At 37.1% G+C, this 14,553-nt stretch overlaps 1 protein-coding gene across 4 annotated transcripts in view; it reads left to right on the top strand.

The window, feature by feature from the left end:
- DISP1 (dispatched RND transporter family member 1) overlaps positions 1–14,553 on the top strand; it is a 67,025-nt gene that overhangs the window by 19,299 nt on the left and 33,173 nt on the right. For 2 of the 4 annotated variants that reach the window (XM_034427887.3, XM_034427888.3), the window contains one exon: positions 12,821–13,351. The exons of 1 other annotated variant lie outside the window; for it this stretch is intronic. In XM_034427887.3, the coding sequence (XP_034283778.2) occupies positions 12,840–13,351 (512 nt within the window). In that variant the 5' untranslated portion in view covers positions 12,821–12,839. Of the gene's footprint in view, positions 1–3,853; positions 4,124–12,820; positions 13,352–14,553 lie in introns of those variants that run through there. One more of the 4 variants, XM_034427889.2, reaches the window with a different exon arrangement.

Genomic DNA, 14,553 nt, shown 5'->3' with positions numbered 1-14,553 from the left:
TAAACTGGATGGGTCTACACATCATGCTAAACTATGGTTTGGGCTAATTACTTTTTGTTTAACAAGAACAATTGGTTCATGTAGAATTTAGCAAAAATGTATTCATTGTTTGCATTAATCTGGTATGCAGTGTAGATGTTAAAAATAGGGATGCTCATTTGTCTTTCTATAGATAATAGACAACCTTTACTTCAGTTCCATACTGACCTAGATACTTGTTTTTCGTAAGTTTTTAATTCCCATATGTTGTTATTACAATCCAAACCAATACTATATGACTAATGATCATGAGTGATGGAAGTTATCATCCAAAAAAGTCTGGAGATCTAAGTATGGGAAACATTTAAAGGACTTTAAAAAAAAAGTCCCCACACTCCTGGACCAGGTATCTGAATTGCAGCTAAAGTAATTCCCAAATTGTTGCTTAGTTTGAATGAGACTTGTGAGAGATGTACTCAGTACTTCAGTAGTAGCTGTAAACAGGCTAAGGTTATCTCATGATTCAAGTAGCCTAATCTCTAATATCTAGTTAAAAATTAATTGAGAAAGTGAATGTGCAAATGTCAATAAGCTTAAATGCATACTTTTTGAGAAGTCACTAAAATATAACTGATACTTAATAAATATTTTTTAAAATGTTAGTTTGAGGAGAAATAATCCTATTTATATGTATTGAAGACCTGGCTACTCTCCCAGGTATTTGAGTGAGGGTGGAGATGAGTTGTGCTAGTGTCAGGCAGGAAAGACCAGGTCCACAGCTGAAGGTTCAGTTAAGCTGATTTATTGCTATAGTAAAAATCTATGCACTGGAATCTTCTCAACTAATGGTCAGCATCTGGTTAGTTAGATAAGGATCTACAGCCCTCAAGGGGCATTAGACTTAGTTTGCTTGTGACTACATAGGGATTCTAAGCTGATCCCTCTTGTCACTCTGTGCCCAGATTCTGCCATTCCTTCTCCTACAGTTACTATGGGTGGTTAATAGTTAATTATTTATCCTTTGGCACCAGATGGCTACGGTTTGTGGAGGTTGGTTGGTTGCTTTTTAATCTTGTAAGATGCCCAGAGTGTCTTGATGTGAGTAGCTATATAAATTATATAAATAAATATGTTATTTTGAAAAATTAATGAAAGATTATTGCAAAAACATTTTCATGCTTGCTGGGTAATAATTAAAATTGGCAACTTTCATTTCACATATACAGGGGAAAATCAAAGTATCTCAGAGAAATTTAACACATGCTTCTTAAAATGTTGGAAGTTGAGTTCTAGCCCTTGATTTATTTCTAGCAATTGAAATTGCCAGGCTTGCTTCTCTTTGCCAAGAGACAGCTAGCAAAGATTGTCTCTGCGTTGGAAGAGCTGTATTTGGTCAGTTCAAAACTAAAATGAATAAAAGTCACACTTTGTCTTGTGTTGTCTGATTATGTACATGCATGCATACGTGTGCATGCACTTGTTTTTTGCAGTTTCAGAAAAAGAATGGTAGTTGCGATTTCTGCTTTGAAGGATATAGAATAGTTTCTTCTAGAGAGTACTGGTTGTAAATAGGTAAGCAGTGGCTTCTTTAAATGACTGGCCAGCAATGGAATTATTTTATGATCTCAACATGATAGAATTTTTAATATACCAATCTCAGACAATTGTTCCACATATGGCCATTATGAATGAAGCATTCATCATCTCCTTCCTTGGCTACTTGTAAAACTGGCTAAGGCTGGTATTTTCCATATGCTCACAGTATACAGGTAGGGTTCTTATTAGTGTAGTAATATGTAGTGGAAAGCCAAACACCTGTGAAACTGGAATATATATGAAAGTATGACTTCAATAATCCGAATACAATTTCACTATTATTTATTAGAGAGTATGATCACGCAACATGCTTGAAATTTCAGACAGGCATGTTTCAACTTTTTTCATAGAAAACTACATTTTCTATATGCTTAGATGTGTTATCCCATATCAAATCACATGATTGTTAATGCATTATCCATATAATGTACTATACATTCTTAGGTATTTGTATTATTGTAGGAAGCATTTTATTGATGAGAATATAGATCTTTCTAGCAATATTTTTTTCCGTTTCAAGGTAACAAATTCAAACTGAAATCTCAATAGACTTTCCAGAGCATTTCTTGAATCCATCACATTTCTGGAAATGGACCATCTTAATTAGTTCACAACATATTAAAGGTGATCTGCTGCTATCACTAGCTGAGCTCTCACAAAGCTATTAAATACCATCCAGTTGAACTTTCTACTTTATATATGAAGGGGAAGTTAACAGTGTGAATTGGGGAATCCCTTTGAAGGAATGTTCATGTTAAAGAAGAAATAATGTAACTTTTGCATGCTATGGGTGTTAACGTTGTGCGTGGATAGTTGTTAGATGTACCACAGATATATTTCTTTCCATGAGCTGGAATATATTGGATACACCTTTTTCTAGAATGTATTGAATTGAATACTCTCATTGGGTATGTCAGTCATCATCTCAGCACTGCACATAATTGGCTAGGATGGGTGGTGTTTGCAAATTGCCTCTCAATGCTTCCCACAGTTCAAGAAAATCTAGTACTAGATAAGCCACTAATTGGATCATTTCTCATCAAGCTCTAGGTCAGAAATAGGAAAACACGCAGATTGCTTCTTGATTTTTTCTAAGGCCAGAATTCTTGGACCTTCCATATCTGGCTTTCTGCCTTTCTTTTCTTGATTATCTTGATTGGAAGAAGACTGTAGTTTTGAGAGTTTATTTCTTTCATTCTTTCATTTTTTTTCTTCCTCTCTGTTTTATTTTTGGTACATGTGTGCAGTTTCAGGCTGTATGTCAGAGCAAAAGGACTGTTTTATTACTGGTATCAATAAAGTGATGAAAGACTTTTTTGTCTAAAGAGTCAGCATGAAAAGCTTTAAGCATTTATAAGCCTCGCTATAGAGAGATGTCTCAGTCATGGGCTGCAGCCTTATTTGGAGATCCGATTGACCTGCAAGTCTCGGAATTGCAGTATACAAGATGCTAAATTGAAATAGACTCTTCCGTGTTCAGAGACAGTATACCACTTGACAAAAGTTACTGAGGTGTTGAGGGAGGGAGGAAAGAGTTGAATTGGAATTACAATTAGAGTAGATAATATTTACTGCCTTCATTTTCAACTTCTATCCAGATTGTTGGAATTAATGAAAGTTCTTGGTCTAACCCAGCTGTATAAATCAGACTTATTTCAGCGTTGAAGCTGAAATTTGAAGCTGACAATATGTCTCCCAATGTGTCCCAAAGGTGCTTTTATTTTAAAAGCAAATGAACTTTGATTTTTCTGTAAGACATATTGCTTTTTATCCAAGAAGCAATTCCAAGATCTCCTAATAGTTTTGGTTTACAGATCCCACAATCCCCATCAGCTTCTTCAGCTAGTTGGTACTGGAGAGAATTGTCTCAAAACATCAGGAAGGTACCAGATTCCCCACTCTCTGCCTTTAACTGGTTCAAAGTACTAATTAAAATGTCTGTGAAATGTTATTAAAGCTGAAAGAATTCCCCAATCAGAATTTTGAAAGTTGAAGTGCACATATTTTACAGTTGTCAAGTTTGAAAAACACTGGTTTATGTTCTATTATTCCCTTCAAAAAATACAGCTATAAGGAATAGCAAAACCTGACACTTTCTCCTTATAAATCGAGCAAAGCCATGTTACAATCAAAACCGGCCTTCCCAAAGTCTCATGGCGATCAAATCTTTACCCCCAGCTGTTACCATTGAGTCTTTGCCTCTTGGAGTTAAATAGGAAAGCAAGTCTCCTATAGGCAAGGAAGCAGTGGAAATTCCTGCCCCCAGAAAGCTCGATTCAAGGCAATTTGCATCTGTGTGTCACTCCAGCTCGTCTCCGCAGTATTGCAGGGCAGTCCCAACTTGCCTTTTTCATGTTGTTTCTGCTGATTGGAGCTGTTAACCAATTGCATTTGCTCAACTGAAGCTGTGATTTCACTTCAAGGCAAAGCTTTAAAATTCATCAAGGAGGTGTTTGCTGAGCATGAAAGATTTGTTTCCAGGCTTTCCAAAAAGAAAGATCTTAATCTTTCATTTCTGTTCATTTGAGAGCAAGGATTTCAGAATTAGGTGAGTTATTGTAAGTTTATGGTTGAATGTTGTGGGGGGTTTTTTCTTTTGTTTTGGCATGGATGAGTTATATATAGAATTGTTGGCTGAAACTGCAATTGCAGATGAGGACTTTATATGCCTAGATGGGCTGTAAAACTTGATTAAATTTGGTATGATAGGAACAGTTAAATACCAATTTAAGGATTGTCTCCTTGTTCTGACCAGCGGGAAACAAACTATAGAATTATTGCAAAATGGGATTCTTTTCTTAATTTGGAACATATTTAAGAAAGCAGACTCTGCTTGTAAATATACTGAGGTGACAGATGCTTGATAATTAAGTATATTCAACTAAGTATATTCTGTACTGTAAACTTCTCTTCAGATAACACAAGTTAGGCAGATTTGCACTGAACGGCATCTGAAGAAATGTGCTGGCTAGTCACTGGTATAACATTTTGGAAGTATGCTGCTAGTTTTTTATTTCAAAATTTGCTATTGGAGGCAGATATCCTAAGGTATTCCAAATAAAATACATCTCAAACCTGTGCATTATAATTATTTTTAATAAGTGTATGCATGAATTGTAAGTCAAGTACCTGTTAAGGTTATTGGGTGTCAGAAGATACTTTCACTTGTATCAGCTATGCAGTGGTTGTTAGAACTTTTCGTTATTGAATGGCTATCTTCAAGCTAGTCTATGCAATTCTTGCATTATAATTTTTCACACATGTGGAATAGTCTGTATGAATTTATTTATGTATAGTGTAGTCTCTTTACAGAAACTTTGAGTGCTGTGTTAGTTTAAATATTGTCATTCCCTGGTTACATAATTTTTTACAAGCCTCAGTATCTTTTGCAAAACAAGTACTTTCTTTTGCAGTTTGGGCAAAGTGTAAAAGTGTATTTTTTTTCCCTTTAGAATGTTTAGCCTGAAAGTAATTAAAAATAATTGCAAAGCGGGTTAGTTTAAGTGTATGAATATGATTTATAATAAATGTCAAATATGTTTACATTGATGAAAACTCAAAGTTGGAAACAAAAAATTACTATAAAGATTGAACTGATATTGTAAAAGGGTATTTCTGGCAAAAGAATGTTTTTTGAAACTCTGTTGAGGGTAAAGTATGTACAAGTTATAGCCAAAATGCATTATATAAGTATTTCTTCTTTAATTAAACTTAGCCTATATCTCAAGCTTGCAGTATTTTTAGTTATTCTCTGCACTTTACTTTTTTACAATCTTGGTGTGCTGATCTATGAAAACTTAATGTTAGAGAAAAAATGTGATTCCTGATCCATTCACTGCATGACATGAAGCTCTCTGTTCAAGGTCAAGAGAAGTATGTAAAATTATTGAAGACCGATGGATTGCTGACAAGAAGAGAAAATGTTCATTTAAAATATTTGAGTTTGGTCTATGCTAAATAATACTAGTGAATCAATTTTTGCTGATAGATCTATAAAGTTCCATTAAATGAATGAGTCAATAACTGTGACTCAAAATCTATGTCCAGTAAACCAAGAGCAAAAGAGCAATAATTGATTCAGATGTAAGAAGGGTGTAAAATTAATACAACTGGTACTCAAAACTGATACTGTAAAGCCACCTTCAAAGGAGAAAAATGCCCTTAAATTGAGCTCAATTCCAGCTACTTACATGGATTCAGCAATGCAATTTTGGGGAAGAGTACAGAAGCATTTTGCCACTCCAGCCTTTGTGGCAGGAGTGAAATCTAAATTTTTTTTGCTACCGGTTCTGTGGGCGTGGCTTAATTAGTGGGCGTGGCTTGGTGGTAAGGTGACTGGGTGGGCGTGGCCAAGTCAATGTCACTTCTTTGCCCTTTTCTAACCTACAAAACAACACAACACAACTGGCTCACCCACAATGTAAAAGCAGCTGTGCTAGACTCAAAATGGCCCCGCAACAAGCAGGAACCTCACACAGCCACAAAAAGCCCAAAAAACCAACTTTCACACTTTACACACACAAAATTCCACATAAAGCTTTGTGAGATTTTGTGTGTTTGTGTAGTTAGAGTGCAACACTACAGAAACACATTAAATCTCAGAAAGCTGCACAAATATTATTTTATTTTAATTTATTTTTATTTTTATATAAAAGCAGCTAAATTTAAAACTTCCTAAACTTTAAATGGCTAGGTCTAAAAAAAGAACAACTAAAAAAAACCCCAATTAACTTTTTTTTTAAAGCTCCAAAGGGGGAAAAAACTTACCCAATAGAACAGGGGTCACCAACCTTGGCAACTTTAAGACTTGTGGACTTCAACTCCCAGAATTCCTCAGCCAGCTTTGCTGGGAGTTGAAGTCCACAAGTCTAGGCAGGAAGGCAGAAAGAGCTGCTCACCGATGAGCTTGATTGCAGGCAGGGAGATTCAGTTGCTTGCTGATGCATGGATTGCGATCGTCATGCGATTAGCAGCCAAGGTAAGCAAGCTGGAGACTGAGGGGGGGGGGGGGGAGAAAAAAAGAAACTTTTTTTCTTTTACATGGCTCTGGTGATCCAAACTGAGTTGCCTGATTACCAGGCAATTCAGCTGGGATATCAGAGCTTGGCTGGTCAGAGCCATTTAAAAGGAAAAAAAGGCTCTGATGATCCCGGGGCTCAGCTGGGCATGGGGGGCGGGACCAGGGATTTTTGCTACCGGTTCTCCGAACTGCCCGCTGCCATCGCTACCTATTCGCCCGAGCCGGTCCGAACTGGGAGCATTTCACCCCTGCTTTGTGGGTATTAACTTGCTACAGCACTGGTATCAGTCTCTGATCCAGATATTAACCAGGTCCACCTGTGCCTCTAAGCTCAGCAAAGTGCTGCCATCCACAATACCTTTGATTAAACCAACTGTTGGGACCTGGAAGTACACCTTTTCTGTCATAGCATTTGACTTTAGGTTCCTCAAGAGATTTGAACAGTCTCTATTCTTTTGTGTTTGAATGGCCCTGAAGCCTGGATTTTGGCATGTGTGATTGAAGCTTCCTTTAGATTGCATTGGTTGTTTTTCTTTGTTCCATCCAGGTTTATCATTTTTGGGGGGGGGGATGGGATATCTTTACTCTTTTTGCTTCCTTATTAATATTTTAAAACAATTTGCAAACTGCCCGGGTCAAATTTAATACATTTACCAGTATTACATTTATATGCCCTGGATGTGTGTATGTGTGTATGTATGTACGTATGTATGTATATATATGTGTGTGTGTGTGTGTGTGTGTGTATGTATGTATGTGTGTGTGTGTGTGTGTATATATATATATATATATATATATATATATATATATATATATATCCCGAATAACCAAAGACCTATATATGTATGTATATGTATACACACACACACACACACACACACACACACACATATATATATATATCCATGTTAATAAAAATGTGAACGCCACATTGTTGTGATTACAAAAGAAAAAAAAAGCAAACAAAAGCAGTCAAATATTTGGGGAAATCAAGTAGCATTAAATAGTCCCACGCCACTTTTGGTGCTCAGCAACTTTAAGCTGTGGACTTCAACTCCCACTATACTGACTGAGGAATTCTGAGAGTTGAAGTCCACATAACCTAAAATTGCTTAGGTTGAGAAACAGTGGTCTAAGTCACACTTCTATAGAGTGGGTATTGCAATTTGGATTTTGCAGCAGAAAAAACACCGGTGTGCCCAAAATTGTACAATAGAGCACCTTATAAATAAAGTCACAAGGCAGCTAGTATAAGGAGAAGCAATTCTAAACTCTTTCAAGTCTTAAGTCATATTGAATTTTAAAGGAAAGTGCATCAGATGGGGTCAGAAACAATTGGTAGCATGTGCAGCTCCCTTCAAGGAACAGCCACAACTGATGAATTCGCCCAAATGCCCTAAACTACATAAGTTAAATGAGAGCAACTAACTCTGCATTTTTTTCTCCAGAATAAACTCTAAGGCCTGGTCCAAATTGATACTATACATGGAGAAATAAAGAGGCATTATCAATTTTAATTTAAAATTTATGTCATCCTAGAGCCTTGGTGGTGCAGCAGACTAAAGTGCTGTTAAGTAGCACTTAACTGCCAGCTGCCTGCAATTACTGCAAGTTCAAATCTCACCAGGCTCAAGGTTGACTCAGCCTTCCATCCTTCCGAGGTAGGTAAATGAGGACCCGGATTGTGGGGGCAATAAGCTGACTTTGTATAAAAAAGAACACCACTTAGTGGGGGCCAAAAGCCCTACTAAGCAGGTATATACAAAAGTATGAAGCCATTGCTTAGCACATTGTAAGCCGCCCTGAGTCTCCGGAGAAGGGCGGCATATAAATCAAACCAATAAATAAATAAATCAAACCAATAAATAAATAAATAAATAAATAAATAAATAAATAAATAAATAATAAATAAGGCAATCAATGCACAATACTAAAGCTGATGCCATACTAAATGATACCATGTAAAATGTAAACGTTTCCTTGTTGTTTTAGTTTCATATTATTGGCCTTCATCCAGAATACAAGCATTGTCAAAATATTGACTAATATGTCCTATTTGATCTCAGTGGGGCTAAAACATAATTGAATTTAGATCCAACTGATTGATAATAACGTTGAATTTTCACTTAAAGATGAATTAAAATGTAGTTAAACAGCTGTGAATTTCTTGAACTTGAACATTGCTGCAGTAAAGGTACATATTTATCTCTTTGAAAATAGATGTCCAGGTGTTCTATTCAAGAGAAAGCAATTTTGCATTAAAGCAATTCAGTGGTTTCAGATTGGATCCTAAAGCTTGCTGAAGACACATTCAGTTCCAAATGAATGTGTATTTGTACATTAACAACTAAAGCAAGTCTACACCTTTTTCAATGCAATTATAGATCTCCATGAGTAGAGACATTTTGTAGGTTTCAGTTCTGTACAATCTCAGGAACAGTGACAAGGAAGAAGGTTAAAAAATAGTTTACTTTTCAACAAGGTGAACTTTAATACACCACTAATTAGAGCAAACTTCCTAAATTGTTAATGCACAAATTTTCTTGATACATCTTGAGGTAGACTCAAACTTAGGAGAGCAGTCTTAGATGACCCAGTGCTTCCTTTATGAACAAAGGGCATAGTTTAATAAGACAGAAGTTTCAAGAAATAGCTAGAGGCCTATAAACAAAATAAGCTAGTGCCAGGAAAGTCAGAAAAACTCCCACATATTATGAATAGCAAAGAGGTTAGGGAATTCCAAAAATGTCTAGTTAAGTGCCAGAAGCTAAGATCAATGACATTATGCATTTTTAGAACTCTGTAACTTCCCAAGGAATAGTGGTAAATAATGAGAGGTAAATAAATGTTACTGATAAAAAGATCAGGCACCACCTGTTATGTCTGTTTTAATTTCTTTCTTTCAATCCACAATTTTATGGCAGAGGAAAACTAACTTTTGCAACTCGGCTTTCTCTTTGTTGGATTGGATTTGAATTGTTGTGACTGAAAAGCAGGATTTCTTTCTTAGCAGAATCCTGTTGAGTGACACTAATGAAATGAAACAGGTTGTTGCATTTTGCTCAGTTTAATTTCCTGGCAATCTTTTTTGTGAAGTGAAAAAAGCATGAGAAGCATTACCTTCTCTTCATAATGGCCTCTTTTTAACAGAACTATAGGTTCAAATAATTCTAACTAATATAGCTTATTTGAATTTATAACCATTTTCATACCTTCTCTCTCTCTCTCTCTCTCTCTCTCTCTCTCTCTCTCTCTCTCTCTCTCTCTCTCTCTCTCTCTCTCTCTTTCTCTCTCTCTCTCAGACACACACATACACACAAACACCACTCACACTATCTAGGTACTTTTAAATGTAAAAGTTGTGATGCTTGTTTTTTTTTAATGCAATTTTATTTTAAGAAAATAATTATTGGAATAAAATGTATCTAAAAGTTTGCAGTGGTTTAAAGTTGTTTAAATATTTAGAAAGTGGGGTTCATAAATGCTTTTTTTCAGCCACATTTTCAATGCACATTTTCATCTTATTTTGTATGTTATTTTGAAACATAGGTGACTTTAGTGTGGCTTTTTTCAAACCGTGTTGTCTTAATCTTGTTTTCTTTTCACTTTTTTTTTTCTTAATAAATAAAAACCTTAGACCAGAGAAAAAGTCACTGGGAGATGTTTACCCATATCTAAAAGTCATCTTTACTTGAGTGAATGCAAAATGTAACACTATATTTAAATGTAGACATGATTACAGGTAGACATGATTACAGGTTTTCTTAAACTTACAGGGTATTTCTGTGCTTAAAACAAGAGTTTTCAGTATTGCAAAAAAAAACCAACAAAAAAAAACAACCCAGTATTTTATGGAAATTGGAGAGAGAGAGGGAGAGAGAAGAAAAGAGAGAGGGAGATTACCACTATATTGCTAGGTTTTGAATAAAGTCCGAGTATACTGTTGATATACTTTTAGAAGTCATTAGCTGGACCAGTTTATTAACCTTCCTTTAAACAAATATCTCTAGCCATATTGATTCAGGAAAAGCTGGGGAAAAGGCCAGGATATCATCTGTCCAAATACTCAGTAGGAACCAGACAATCTATGTCTTCCACACTCTACCCAAGAATGAACATAAAATAGTCCAAAATTTGATACTGAAATGAGGCTGCTGGATGTGATTTGTGTTATCAACTTTGTAGTGGTTCATAATTCATTTATATACTTATTAAGTTAATGTTATTGTACTACAAGCAATCTCCCCAGATTGCTATCGACATATCAAAATAGCAATAAATACAATTCAGAAACAGACATTAGCTGTCTTTTCTTTGATTAAGCCCTTTTGGAAACTTGGTACCAAAATGAATGAATGCTTGTAGTCACTGTCTTGTGTAAATATGTTCTTCCTATATCAGATGATTTAATGTGGATGCCTTGTTTAGAAAACAATCAGCCAATGGAAACACTTAGCAGAGAACTGGTGGGCTCCTCTTGTCCAACTCTCCCTCTGGGCAGCTTTAATTTGGATCTCTGCTTTAAGAAAGGTGTTGGATTTGATGGCCTAAATGACTCCTCTCAACTCTATAATTCTGTGGTTTTGCATCTTATCAATATTAATATCAATATTATCAATATTCCCTTAAATTTAATTTATAAAAAAGTCTGTGAGTGTATGTTTCTTAAAAGGGAATCTTATTTATGAAATGTAGCCTCTCTTAATATCTCTTTTATTAGCTGTTCTGAAGCTTGCTCAGTCCATTAGAAACGTGGTAAAGTGTTTTAAAGAAATATTTGGTTCATAAAATCACCACTTTCACAATACGCTTAGTTGTATTTTTGGGCCTGCTTGTTCAGTAAAATGTTCTGTGTTGATATTGTGGTGGGGTGAGAAGGCAAATAGAGAATGAATGGAACTGGATTCTGAAGTAAAATGTTCCTACTTTTGCTATTTGGTATTAAGTTTACAAACTAGGTATAAGGTAAATTATTAGTGTTGTTTAACACCCATTTTCCCCAATGGTGAAATCCATTTTTTTTTACTACCGGTTCTGTGGGCGTGGCTTGGTGGGCGTGGCTTGGGCGTGGCAGGGGAAGGATACTGCAAAAACTCCATTCCCACCCCACTCCAGGGGAAGGATACTGCAAAATCTCCATTTCCATCCTACTCCAGGGGAAGGATATTGCAATATCCTCATTCCCTCCCCACTCTGGGGCCAGTCAGAGGTGGTATTTGCCAGTCCTCTGAACTGCACAAAATTTCCGCTACTGGTTCTTCAGAACCTGTCAGAACCTGCTGGATTTCACCCCTGATTTTCCCCTATTAACTTTAGGCCCTGAGGATTCCAAACTACACCTGCTTTGTGAAGCTGCATTGATGTTTCTAGGGCAGCTTTCCATTGTACAAAACACCTTGTGCTCAGTATTCATGATTGATCAATTCAGTATTTTTATGGCTCAATACCAGCAGTTATCAAACTGTTCACCAGCAAAAAGCTAGTGCTGAAAAGTTCTTGAAAGGCCCATGTTTAGGTAGCAGAGTTTCTCCTTCAGATCCTGCTCCATTTTGATTCCAGTTTTGCTCTGCCAAACAGTAATCCTCTCTCCAGCTCAGGGGTGAAATGCTCCCGGTTTGGACCGGATCACCTGATCCGGTAGTGATGGTGGCGGGTGGTTCGGAGAACCGGTAGCAAAAATCCCTGCGCCCCTCCCCCACCATGCTCAGCTGAGCCACACCATCATCAGAGGCTTTTTTTTTTTTTTACTTTTAAAAGCATTTTTTCTACAACCTCTTCCGACGAAAAAATGCTTTTAAAAATAAAAATAAAAAGCCTCTGATGATCACGCGGCTCAGCTGGGATCGTCAGAGGCTTTTCAAAGCATTTTTTTCTGCAACCTCTTGGCTGAAGAGGTGGTAAAAAAATGCTTTGAAAAGTCTCTGATGATCCCAGCTGAGTTGCCTGATCAGCAAAGAGGATTTTCAAAGCATTTTTTTAAAAGCCTCTCTGACGATCCCAGCTGAGTTGCCTGATCGGCAGCTCCAGTGTGGGTGAACAAAATGACCAGATCCATCCCAGCTCTAAATTCTGGAGCTAAGACCTAGCTATTCCTAGCAACAAAATCCACCTCATCTCATTATTCCCCTTTCTTTTATTCCTCAATACTTCAACAAGCGGGTTGTTATGTTAACGCTCTGCCTTTTTTTAATTTAGGTTTTTTTTTTCCTTCCCAAAACTTTACAGGCTACCAGAATTTTAAAATATGGCTGCAAGCAGCGGAAGCAATGAGTTTGTAGTTCTGAGCAATGGCAGCATTCCATTTGGAGCAGCAAATCCAGATCTTCTTGCGACCAAGGATGGCACCATCCTAGTCTACAATCTCCCATCATCAAAAGAAACTGTAAGAAGAAAAGTGACTGCAAATGGATGCTTTCACGTTAATGGCACACTCAAAGCACCCTTCCTAGCAGCGGACGAGCCAAGGACACCACAGGTGTTGCTGCAGTGTTGTCATCCTTGCCCATATCGTCAGGCACTAAGTAACCAAAACAGTCAGCAAGAATGTCTTTCAGCGGCTGGTAATGCAGCATCACCTCCATTGCCTTCTGGTTCGCCAGACCTACACACTGAATATTCGGCAACTGCTTGCCAGAAGCATACGCCTTTGTATCAGACTGCTTGTTGCCTTCAGTCCTTGCCCTCCTTCTGCCTACATCATCAGTGGCCTGAACATTTTCAGCACCAGCCTGTGCAACAGCATATAGCCAACATGCAGTAAGTAGAGATTTCATTTCCTGTAGTGTCTAATGCAATCCTATATACAGGTCGTTTTCAACTTGCAACAGTTCATTTAGTGACCATTCGAAGTGACAACAGCACTGAAAAAAGTGACTTATGACAATTTTTCACACTTATGACCATTGCAGCATCCCCATGGTCACGTGATTTACCCTTGGATGCTTGACAAATGACCCATGTTTAGGATGGTTGCAATGTCCCAGGATCATGTGATCCCCTTTTGCGACCTTCTGACAAGCAAAGTCAATGGGCAAGCTCGATTCACTTAGCAACTGTGTGGCTAACAATTGCAGTGATTCACTTAACAAATGTGGCAAGAAAAGTTGTAAAATGGGACAAAACTCACTTAACAAATTTCTCACTTAGCAACATTAATTTTGGGCTCAATTGTGGTTGTAAGTCAAGGAGTACCTGTACTATGTGTATCATTACATGTGCAGATTTTACAACAGACAATTGTGGCACTATAACACCAACATCATTTGATCTTGCTGGTTAAGGCTTGTTGGAAGCTGTATTCAGTAATATCAGTAAATACCCAAAGGTTCTACTTCTGCTATATAGCCAGGCATAATGAACACAGTTTTTCTTAGTGATTTTACATCATATATGCTTCATGTACTACATATAAATGCATAATTAAAGTCACAGGCTAATAGGTGGATATTTGAAGATCTCTTACAAAAGTTAAGGCATCTCTAAAAGCCCTACCCTTAATAGGACATTGAAAGAGTGTCTGCATTTCCAGCCTCAATCTTGCGCATCTATATTGACGTAGAACTTATTTTTAAGCCTATCTTTATGTTACGAAACCTAATGCAATAACAATAGTGAAAACAGTGTAATGTATTTTGTGGTTAGATTGATAAGGAAGTATTGTACTAAGCATTTAGAAGGACGTGTTTTGCTAAAGAAGGATCAGCATGTCTGGCCCATCCTTGGACTCTGTAGCTTCATCCTGTAAACCAATGTCATTTTTAGAGTGGCCACAATTGATTGTGGCCTCTCCAAAAATGGCACCCACGTGAGCTCTGAAGCTCCAGAGAATTTCCAAAGGTAAGTGCACAATGGGTATTGAAAAGTGGAGAGCAGTGAGTGGGCTGAGACGGAAGGGAAAGTAGGCCAAAGATCTCCATGGACCTGATGGGATAGGATTGTGTGTGTGGGGGGACATAGTT

This window comes from Pantherophis guttatus, chromosome 1, assembly GCF_059756535.1.
Source record: "Pantherophis guttatus breed Tessera chromosome 1, ASM5975653v1, whole genome shotgun sequence".
Classification (NCBI taxonomy): domain Eukaryota; kingdom Metazoa; phylum Chordata; class Lepidosauria; order Squamata; family Colubridae; genus Pantherophis; species Pantherophis guttatus.
Note: the sequence above shows the minus strand (reverse complement) of the source record. Positions and strands in the feature narration are given on the sequence as shown.